The 12319-nt window shown below is 40.0% G+C and overlaps 1 protein-coding gene across 4 annotated transcripts in view; it reads right to left on the bottom strand.

Annotated features, from left to right (window-relative positions):
* LOC310722483 (capping protein, Arp2/3 and myosin-I linker protein 3-like) overlaps nucleotides 1-12319 on the bottom strand; it is a 52686-nt gene that overhangs the window by 37221 nt on the left and 3146 nt on the right. For all 4 annotated transcript variants that reach the window (XM_083534931.1, XM_083534933.1, XM_083534932.1 and 1 more), the window contains exons 3-4: nucleotides 1702-1752; nucleotides 1545-1604 (exon numbers count right to left, since the gene is read on the bottom strand). In XM_083534931.1, coding sequence (XP_083391057.1) covers nucleotides 1545-1604; nucleotides 1702-1752 — 111 coding nt within the window. The remainder of the gene's footprint in view (nucleotides 1-1544; nucleotides 1605-1701; nucleotides 1753-12319) is intronic.

Below are 12319 nucleotides of genomic sequence, written 5' to 3'. Positions count from 1 at the left end.
AAAAGTATTGGGACACCCCACTTTTCCGGTCGTATGTGGTTCTTCGGCAAACTTTTACCACAAAGCTCGAGCCAAACAATTGAATAAGCAGTGGTGGAAAAGTAAGTAAGAAACTAAATGCAATTTGTTACTGTACTTAAGTAGCTTTTTCACACATTTGTGTTTCATTGAACTATTTCCATTTGTGAAGACTTAAATATATTACAATACAAAGTCAAATATCCTACTTTTTTACTCAACTACATATTGCAAAATCAATCTTCTTTTTTTATTTATGAGTGAATAAAATATTAACCGGTCAAACACGCAGCAAGCCGTCAATCAGGTTCGAGCGTGAGCTCCGTTTTCAACTTGACAGCAAGAAGAACATTTTGAGAGTAATAAATTTTGGAAAAAACTCCTGACTGGAACTTGCTACAGCACCCATGGCCTTATTTGCGTGATATTTTGTAAGAAGAAATCGAAAGGTTCTTCGAAAGGTTCTGTTTATTGTACTTTTACTGAAAGTTTAAAGGGACACTTTTACTGGAGTCATATTTTACACAGTGTATCTACTTTAACTCAACTATATGGCTTGTGTACTTTGTCCACCACTAGCCCCTGCTGTGCCAAAGGGCTGAAGAACGTAAATAAAAACAAAAAACCGATGCGAACGGGACACAGCACGCGTTCTATGTGCACTATCCGCCTCCTTTGGCATACATGAGCTCAAAATTAGCCGTGATTGGCTAGTTTTACTGAGATCGACAGGCAGGAAGATCTTGAGTGGAATTGGCCTGCTATAGAGCTTTGACCTCAACCCTATTGAACACCTTTGGGACAAATTAGCTTGTGCTTATATCATGAAATTGCAAAACCAGAAAGTGGAAAGAAATCTTCTTGTATGTTCTTTTTGAACATCCCATTCCACATTTATTCCCCATTTGCTCTTTTAATAACCTCCACTCTTTGGAGTGTCCTCGTGGAGATCTGTGCCCATCAGATCACAAAGACATTAGTAAAGTCAGGTTCTGGGGTAGGTGAGGTGAGGAGGCTTGGGGTAGTGGGTTTCCACTTCATCCCAAAGGTGTTCAATCGGGTTGACATCAGCGCTCTACAGCAGGAGATCTTCCACTTCAACCAGTTCTGACATTCCTGACCCCCTAGCTGTCTTTAAATAAAGTACATTTCATTTGGTAAAATAAATAAATGACCAAAACCTTTTTAACCTGAACATTTTTTGCAGATCTGAGGTGCTTTCCTGCACACCACGTTTTCCAAAAAATGATTCCTTACATCACCAGAGGTTTTTTCCAGACCAGTCTGGTTTTCCATTACAATAAAATTATCAGCATTAAAATAATTTTCGATAAAACGGTGTGTGTGTGTGTGTATTTGTTTAGTATGCATTCGCTTCATTTGATTATGCATGCATGAGTCAATTTCACAACAGCACAGTTAATATAACACTTGTGGAGATATAATAACACTGATTATGGTTATTAGTATGAATAATTGCATAGAGTCTAGAGCAGTGACCACACGACTAACACATTCTGACTCACTTGCATCTCCGGGTGCGTGTTCATGGCTCGGATTTCCAGGAAATTGAACGTGGTCTCCACCTAAATTGAACAATTCTTTATTATTGTTGTATGAACCTGTATATAAAATCCAATAGGAATTTGTGTAAACTGAAAGGGCTACACACAAAAAACAAACCTTTGTCGGTACTTTGGACGCCATCAGGTACAGCCTCCATGTGGTGATGACCTGGAATGGAGACAGGAGCACCGGAAAAGAAAGACAGCAGCTTAGTTAGGACATACAGTATATTTATTAGATTTTTTTACTCTAACTTTGAGACCCCAACTTGTTTGAGCATGACAATACCCCTGTACCTTAAACGGCACCTCAGGCGTCTTTACTTCACCTACTAACGCCCTTGTGGCTGAATGAAAGCCCAAATCTCCACAAAATCTAGTGGAACGGCTTCCCAGAAACGTGGAGGTTATTATAAAAGCAAATAGGGACTTAATATGGAATGGGATGTCCAAAAAAGGACATACCAATCTTATCTCAGGTGTCCAAAATATACAATATAGTGGTGCATACAGCCATAGCAAGAGCACACACGTAAACACACTCAAACACACAACCAAAAGATTTGTAGGTTGCCTTAGAAACCATAAGTGGTTCTCTAATTATTGATTTGGGATCTTATTTTCATATACACTGGTGTACAGTTACTCATGCAGTTTATTGGAGACAAGGATCATAAAAGAATAGTGTTTCAATAATATTTATGCCGACGTCGGACGTGAATCGCTTTGTGCAGCCATTACAATTTGGCACAAAAAAGCCTCCCCTCCAAAAAAAAAGGGACAAAACACTATAAGCCAGGCTGTTTCTCCATCCTGATGATCCACAGATCATCAGTTCATCATATGCCGAATATCCTTAGACGATTCCAGATTAACGGCACGATCCTGACTACAGAGGCTATTATCTGCCTATTCCAAGATGGCGGAACGTCCCTCCGTTAGAATACACTAGGCAACCAACTGCTCAAGAACCTGCTAATTGGAATTCAACGGAGGGTCGTGAATAAATCATGCGCCGAGCCTCGTTTGTACAGAAGGATGTTCGGCATGAAGCAGTGAAAAATCTGACGTGCAATTATTATTATTTTTTTTTATGGTGGATAAAACAAAAGGAATATATACAGTGAGGAAAATAAGTATTTGAACACCCTGCTATTTTGCAAGTTCTCCCACTTAGAAATCATGGAGGGGTCTGAAATTGTCATCGTAGGTGCATGTCCACTGTGAGAGACATAATCTAAAAAAAAATCCAGAAATCACAATGTATGATTTTTTAACTATTTATTTGTATGATACAGCTGCAAATAAGTATTTGAACACCTGAGAAAGTCAATGTTAATATTTGGTACAGTAGCCTTTGTTTGAGGTCAAACGTTTCCTGTAGTTTTTCATCAGGTTTGCACACACTGCAGGAGGGATTTTGGCCCACTCCTCCACACAGATCTTCTCTAGATCAGTCAGGTTTATATCCTGTCACTGAGGAACACGGAGTTTGCGCTCCCTCCAAAGATTCTCTATTGGGTTTAGGTCTGGAGACTGGCTAGGCCACGCCAGAACCTTGATATGCTTCTTACAGAGCCACTCCTTGGTTATCCTGGCTGTGTGCTTCGGGTCATTGTCATGTTGGAAGACCCAGCCTTGCCCCATCTTCAATGCTTTAACTGAGGGAAGGAGGTTGTTCCCCAAAATCTCGCAATACATGGCCCCGGTCATCCTCTCCTTAATACAGTGCAGTCGCCCTGTCCCATGTGCAGAAAAACACCCCCAAAGCATGATGCTACCACCCCCATGCTTCACAGTAGTGATGGTGTTCTTGGGATGGTACTCATCATTCTTCTTCCTCCAAACACGTTTAGTGAAATTATGACCCAAAAGTTCTATTTTGGTCGCATCTGACCACATGACTTTCTCCCATGACTCCTCTGGATCATCCAAATGGTCATTGGCAAACTTAAGACATGCCTGGACATATGCTGGTTTAAGCAGGGGAACCTTCCGTGCCATGCATGATTTCAAACCATGACGTCTTAGTGTATTACCATCAGTAACCTTGGAAACGGTGGTCTCAGCTCTTTTCAGGTCATTGACCAGCTCCTCCCGTGTAGTTCTGGGTTGATTTCTCACCTTCCTTAGGATCATTGAGACCCCACGAGGTGAGATCTTGCATGGAGCCCCAGTCCGAGGGAGATTGACAGTCATGTTTAGCTTTTTCCATTTTCTAATGATTGCTCCAACAGTGGACCTTTTTTCACCGAGCTGCTTGGCAATTTCCCCGTAGCCCTTTCCAGCCTTGTGGAGGTGTACAATTTTGTCTCTAGTGTCTTTGGACAGCTCTTTGGTCTTGGCCAAGTTAGTAGTTGGATTCTTACTGATTGTATGGGGTGGACAGGTGTCTTTATGCAGCTAACGACCTCAAACAGGTGCATCTAATTTAGGATAATAAATGTAGTGGAGGTGGACATTTTAAAGGCAGACTAACAAGTCTTTGAGGGTCAGAATTCTAGCTGATAGACAGGTGTTCAAATACTTATTTGCAGCTGTATCATACAAATAAATTGTTAAAAAATCATATATTGTGATTTCTGGATTTTTTTTTTAGATTATGTCTCTCACAGTGGACATGCACCTACGATGAAAATTTCAGACCCCTCCATGATTTCTAAGTGGGAGAACTTGCAAAATAGCAGGGTGTTCAAATACTTATTTTCCTCACTGTATATATATATATATATATATATATATATATATATATATATATATATATATATATATATATATATATATAGAAAAACAATCATCCTTATAGAGAACATACTGTATATTAGTATTTTATCTACTATGATAAATTACATTATTTACAGATAATCTGTAGGGATTATATCGGATCATTTATAGCCTACACTCGTCTAGGAAGATGTTCCACTCGATACCATGAAGATTTTTTACGTTATTCAGTGAAAAAGAGTTCAATAGGGTGTGTAGTATTTAGTCAACAGCTCATGCACTCTCAGCTCATGCACTGTTTTCTCTTCTGGCCAAACTTCTGGTCTCCTCAGTCTCTCTGTTTACAGTATATCAATTTACATTGATGGCATTTGGCATCTCATTTCGGATTTCGGATTTGGACCTCATCTACACAACTGAGCAGCTATGGGGTTAGGATTCGAACTCACAACCTTCAGATCCAAAGTACCAATGTATCAAACGCTAAGCTACCACCTCCCCATATCCAGATGGCCTTCCAGGAGTAATTAATCTAGTTGGTGGGACTTCTTATCTTTTATTGCATATTATCATGTTGCTATTGTCGTATCTTTAGGATTGATGCTAACGTTTGTGCTAAAAACTGCGACTCAATGGTCTCATAGTCGTCACGAAGGTCTTTCCATACACGTCCTGGTGTCTGTGTGACCGGTATTCCCGAATCCCTATTGGAGAAACTAAACAAGAACGAGTGGCATGAGACTCTCGGCGTTACAGCTAGCATTACAGCATTACAGCATCCACCTACAGAGCCACTTACAATGATCTCATTTTGATAACTTAGCATTTGAGGGGCCTTGCTCAAGGGCCCAGAAGTAAAAGCTTGAAAAAAACCAACAACATCTTAACCACTGAGCTACCCCTTCTTTTTTTTTACTAATCCCAGATTCCAACAGAGTAGCTCATTCCCTTTCTGTATAGATTTACTCCCTTCACTCTTTCAATGCCAGGTCTTGCTTCACCCTGTCGATTTTTCCTTTTTTCACCCGTTATATCTCTCGCTTTTTTTATTTGTTCTGGTTGATTCTCCTGACGCCATTGGCTTCGTTATCGATTGTTCAGCTTTGACCTTTTTTTCGTCGCTCCATTTACAATCCCTTTTTTGTCCTCCATTTTGGACCGTCTCCTCTTGTTCCAATAAAGCGGGTTTATTGAGCTTTAAACTGCAGTCGTGTCCGCTAGGTTTGTCGCAGTCTGACAATCCGAGCGCGAGGCCTGCTGTTTTTCCGCTCCGTCGACCTACAGGATTGTCTGTCATAGTGCCAAGTAGTGACTCTAACAGGGAAAGATGTTCTTTCCGCTTTCTTGCGGGTTTGAGAAACCCTTAGCATATTACTGCTAACGTGCAAAGCATGTAGCTGCTAAGATTTTAAGCTAGTAATCCAATCCCAGTTTCGAGCATTTAATAAGAAAAATTTATTCATTCATTCATCATTTATAAATTCAAAAACCATACGCATCTTCCCGTGAAATGATTTTTTTCATATTCAAGTGCTTCAACGTATCCTAGAAAAGGAAATCATGTGCAGTACATGATATAATGAGTGTATATGAGTGTAGAAAAGACACATAATCTCAAAGTCTGGTGCTCGTGATATTTCTCCGGTGTTCTGTATTATTTTAAAGATTTATAATCACACTTTTAATATCAACCACATAAGGATGGGTTCTCCTTTTGAGTCTGGTTCCTCTCAAGGTTTCTTCCTCATAACATCTAAGGAAATCCTTGCCACAGTCACCCCAGGCTGCTCATCAGGGATAAATACACAGCATTTACTTTAATTATTAAGTTCTATAAAGCTTTTTGAGACTATGTCCATTGTGAAAAGCGCTATAGAAATAAACTTGGACTTGAACTCAATTCTTTAATACGAGTCATCTCAAAGAGTGAGAAAACAAAGCATCGCCAAATCTCCGTAGAATATGTACAGCGAACAGATTTAAGAAGTTAATCTCTTGACTCTTCTTATCCGCGTCGTCTATTCTTTTATCACGTGACTCCAATAGACGCTATGCAGTGCATTACACAGGAAACACAATTGAGTAGTTCATTTCATGGTCCGATTCGTTTGTTTTTTTGTCACGTGACTTCCATTCACGCTATGAAGGTGATTAAAGGAACGAAACGAACTGAAGGAGTAAAAAAAAAAGATTTGTTCTTTTTGATGAACGAGATGCAAAGAACCAAGTGACTAAAATGATCAGATCTTCCAAATGTCCCAATGTCAACAGCTCACTAGAGAAATACATATTTTAATACATATTCATGGACAAAAATATATTAAAACGTAAGTCAGTGAGTCTGATAGAGTTCAAGCCAGCAGAGAAAGTTTTGATGGCCCTGATGGCCCTCCACTGCTAAATCCCACCATGCTAAACAAATTTGTTTCCACTATTAAGGAAATTAGGACAAAAAACGGACACAGAATTGTGTTTTTTTTTTCTTTTAAGCCTTAAGGCTTCAATTCCAAGCATCTCTTCAGAAAGAATCCTTATCACAGTCCTTATTCAGCATCCAGACATGAAGGCTCGATGTGCTAGCAGACATTAGCATTAATTCGATTGATTAGAAATGCAGGCGCTATAATCCATAACTTTATTTAATGATCCCTGGCGTCTCCCTCTCTCTGATCTGGCTTCAAGAAGCATAATTATAGCTCCGGAACTGTCCGGTCTTTCGAGATCGTTGAGATTTCAGCGAATATTATATCAGGGGGAAAAAAAACAACAGGATTAGCAATTTATTCAGGATGGATTGCTTGTTTCGACTAATGAATCCGATAGAAATCATTTCAGATGAGTCATTGGAGTTCATCTGCTAATGTTGGCTCGTTTCAAATGCTCGTGGTTACCTCCCACTAATCATCAGGGAGGCAGTCATGATGGGAATGCAGTTCCAATAATATTGGCACCCCTTTGGTAAATATGAGCAAAAAACACAGAGGTGGACCTCTGTCTCCCAAAAAACCTTTGGAATAAAAAAAAGGACAAAAATACACGAATATTGACCAATTACAAAACATAATGCAATATATTTATATTATATGGACATTATATGTATGGCACAATTATTAGCCCCCTTTCAGCCAATCCTCTGGAAGAACGGTCTCAAATACCTTGCCTTGATTTCTCCAACCTCACTAAGCTTTATACAAGAAGACACCTCTGAGTCTGAGAATACAAGGCAAAGCATCTGAGACGATTCCTCCATAGAGAATCTCTGCAGATCCTTCAAATTCTGAGGTTTCCCTCCTCTTTAGTTCATCCTATGTGGTTCAGGTCAGTTGACTGATATGGCAAAATTTGTGGCTTCTCTATGTATTTATTTGGTTTGAAAAACCTGTATACATCTTGAACAATTCGATGATCAAATATTTACAGCTTGCAAGCGTACTGTTTTTTCAGGACCATCTGTTTTGTTTTGTTTTTCTTGGTTGAGTATCAATTATCTCTGGCTTATATAAACAGCAAGCCCAGAATACTTGGTCAGAATGAGCACAAGTCCTCAGAGTCCAATGACACACTGGATGAGTCAACTGGATTTTTGTAAATAATTACTTTTTTGCCTAATTACTGTGTATGAACAAAAGTATTGGGACGCCTGACTTTTCCAGGCATATGTGATTTCTTTCCCAGATCAGAAATCAATTTTTTGCAAACCTGGTACACAGAAAATATTATACTATTATGACTATTAAATAATATTACTATATTCAAAGGCAGGGGTCAGGATTGTACCTTTAAACATATCTATCAGACATTCTGTGTTACCTTATACAGTGGTCTGACTGAATACTCGATTTTGATTGGCTGAAAAATGATTCGTTCGGTTTAATCAGTCTTCAAAATAAATGCGCTGGTTTAGGAAGAACTGTAACCATAGTAAGTATCTGGACAAAAGTATTGAGACGCCTGACTTTTTCAGCCATATTTGGTTTGTTCTGAAACTGTTACCACAAAGATGGAGGCACACAATTGTATAGAAATGCAGCAGCTTGAAATTGTTTAATTACTTCAATTAGGAGAACCAAATCCGTTCCAGCATGACAATGATTTTGTGCACAAAGCCATCTCCATGAACGTATGCTTTACATGGGTTGAAAAGTTGAAGATCTCCTTCTATAGAGTTTTGACCTCAAACCTATTGAACACCCCAGGCCTCAACACCTCACCTGGATCAGTACCTGACCTTACACACTTGTCACTGAATGAGCACAAATTTCCACAAAATCTAGTGAAACATCTTCCCAGAATATTATTATAAGAGCAAATTTGGCCTAAATGTGGACTAGGATTCTCAAAAACCACATACCCATCTTATTTAAGGTGTCCACAAACTTTAGTCCATAGGGTTTTGTCAGTCAAAAATCCAACATAATCCTTCTAGCCAATTAAAAATTCTCATCAGATTGATCACAAGACCAGTTTCCATTTATCAATCTGCTCGATTCGTGTCCATTTTTGCATCTACTTCTTCCCTGAGAAAGACCAGGTTTTGGGATATGGTAGTTTAGTGAATAAGAAGTTAGACTTCTGATCAGAAGGTCATGGGATCACATCCCAGCACCACCAAGCTGCCATTGCTGGGCCCTTGAGCAAGACTCTTAACCCTCAGTTGTATAATTAACACAACTGTAAGTTGCTCTTACAAAAAGGTTGTTCCACCTCTGGCGTAATCATACATAGAAAATCAATATTTCAGAGATTATTAATATTATTTGTAATAAGAATATTAATATTTCACGATTAGCTCTCAGTATTATCGACCGTCCCATAGCTGTATGTGTATCATTGACTGCAGTGGCTTCTGGAATTGGGGTGCAGAGAAAAGGGGGGTATGAGGTATTGAGGAGAAGTGGGGGGGTGTTGATGTCACTGCCACAACTTAGGCAACACGGCACCAGCACCGCAGTGGGTAACAGGGGATTATGGTCTATACACGCACACACACACACACACACACACACACACATAAACAAACACATACTACTAAATAACACACAGTTATCAAACTACCTTAAGATGTCCTTTTTTCTGTCCTCTAACTACTCATCATGTTCTATCTCTCTCTCACACACACACACACACACACACACACACACACACACACAAGGCTGAATTTCACAAGGCAGAAATTCATCTGAGCTGAGAGTGAGAAGACTGAACGAGTCATGAAAGGCCCTGCATATCAAAGAACAAGTGGCAGATGGACACACACACACACACACACACACACACACACACACTCTCTCTCTCTCTCTCTCTCTCTCTCTCTCTCTCTCTCTCTCTCTCTCTCTCTCTCTCTCTCTCTCTCTCTCGCTTTCTTTCTCTCTCTCTCTCTCTCTCTCGCACACACACACACACACACACACACACACACACACACACACACACTTGTATTTCCATAAATCATTTACCAATCTGGGAAACACCGATCACACACACACACACACACACCATGCACCCAGCTAGGGCAGGAAACTGAAAGTGTGTGTTTGTGAGCGGGAGAGAGAGAGAGAGAGAGAGAGAGAGAGAGAGAGAGAGAGAGAGAGAGAGAGAGAGAGAGAGAGAGAGAGAGATCTAATTATCACAGCAACTGCACATCTCGCATGGTGCCATGTTTCACGGATCAAAAAAAAAAAAGACATCTAGAGTTCTAATGAAGGCATAAGTCTGGTCTGGAACTTCGGTATGTCCAAAACCTGAAGAAAAAATGTCTCCGAAGTAAGAGCTAATGGTCAGGATTCTGCTGTGAGCAAGGACTTTTCTCACCCACCTTTTTCAGTGTCATATTAATGAGAAATCCGGTGTGGCAAACATCGGACCATAATGCAGTGCGACTATACGACACCGGCACGCCGAGTTACAGCAGACACTGGGCTCGGCTAGTTAGCGGAGTCCGAGATGACAGCTGCCGTGACGTTTAAAAATTAGAATCTTTGGTGGTTTAACAGTTTGAGAAAGCTGGAAGGACTAAAGCTCTGCTGCATTAATTATATTCCATTCGATTGTAGAGCGCTTTTAACAAAAAAAAACCTTTCTTTTGGCTTCTCCCATTAGGGGTCGCCACAGCGGATCATCCGCTGTGATTTGGCACATGTTTTTACGCTGGATGCCCTTCCTAACACAACCCTCCCCATTTATCCGGGTTTGGGACCGGCACTAAGAGTGGCTGGGGTTGGTTCCCTGACCGGGGATCGAAACCCGGGCCGCAGCGGTGAGAGCACCGCATCATAACCACTAGACCACCAGGGACCCTTGTAGAGCGCTTTTAACAATTGTACCAAATAAATTTACATTGATATTTACAGAAATAAATAGAGAGTTATTTTACATTAATAAATTGATCCCTATACGATCATCCTGAAGTACAGGAAGTTAAGAGCCTTGTTTAAGGGCCCAAAAATGGCAGCTTGGCAATACTGAAACTTGAACCCCCAACCTCACAATTAGTACGCAAGAGGCTTAAACACTGAGCTAACACTTCCCTTGAAGGCTGTTCAATTCAATACATTTTTTTTTGTATAGCACTTTTGACAATGGACATTGATTCAAAGTTGCTTTACATGAATAAAACGATAATAAAAGAACGTATAATTTTGTTGGTTGTAAGTTTGCCAATAGCTACTGTGGCAAGAAAAAAACTCCCTGTGATGGCATGAGGTAGAACCATGACTCAAAAATGAACCGAACCTCATCTGGGTGGCACCAAATATCCCTTCATTACAGTTTACATAGGCGATTAAATGCAACCTGTGGTCCTAAGCGATTGAAGTAGACTGTGGACATTAACTACAGTCCAAATGTCCTCAAATCTCCCGTGTTGCTCGGTAATCTCACTTTAATCTCATGTTAATCGTAATCTCAAAGTGGTACCTTCAATTCCTTTGATGGACTCTTGAGTTCAAAAGCCAATGCAGCCAAACTCTAAACTATCCAAAGCCACGTTCATGATTCCCAAATGAACGTGAGCGCCCGTGTTTGTTATTTAATCCTCTACATCCAAATCTACGATGCCATATTGGTAACAATAACTTTTTGTATAGCCATTGTATAGCCATTGTTCTAGCGTAATCTCTTCGACAAAGCATGACACCGAAATGTCACACAGTTATTGCGCTAGAATGTCGTAAAACGAACAGTATGAAGCAAACTTTGAACGAAATTTCCCCAACATCAGAGGTGTGCTTCGGAACGCTGTGATCAACAAGTAGAAAAAAATGGTGCACCAGAGTGACAATCAAAACTGATGAAAGGACTTGAGGAAATCTTATCAGCGAGCCTGCTAGGAGACCTACAGCATTAAAGGAACTTTTGATGCTGTCAAAGGAAGAAAGATTTGTCAAGTATTGCTTCATCCCTTCATGTGACAACAATATCTTGTATATTAGGCAGGTCTGGGCTGTGGGAGGGTGGGTGTTGAGAGGCTAAAGCTCTGTTTAACACAAAGTACTTTTTAACACAAAGTACTAAAGATGCAAGGACTATCACCTGTTGTATATCATATCCACAGTGAAGCATGGTGGTGGGAGCATCATGGTAAAATGGTGTTTCTCCTCACCTGTACGTCTAGTAAGGTTAGAGAAGATTATGTATATGTGCTCAATTTTGGTACAACAGGTTTAGACAGCTGAAAAAAAAATGGGCTTAATAACAACCCATAATAGAAATGTCTGGATTTGGAAGAAGAAGACGACGTTCAGCTTTTTGCATCAAACAAATCTGAATCCGGTCATAAACGTGCAGAAGGAGATTCTCTGACAATGTGATAGATTTTTTTTTGTAAAAGTGGAAACACTTTGACGAATCAATACATGCTAAATTGGTAGGCTTCTACCCCAAAATAAGTGCTGTGTGTACACTTATCCTACCTGATTATCGCATATATTATACACATTAGTGGTGCAACGGACCAAGTTACGGATTTTGAGTCACGGATTGAAACATTTTTCCGATTAGCAAAAAAAAAAGGT

This window comes from Silurus aristotelis (assembly GCF_946808225.1).
Source record: "Silurus aristotelis genome assembly, chromosome: 29".
Taxonomy (NCBI): Eukaryota; Metazoa; Chordata; class Actinopteri; order Siluriformes; family Siluridae; genus Silurus; species Silurus aristotelis.
This window is presented reverse-complemented; position numbering and strand designations above follow the sequence as displayed.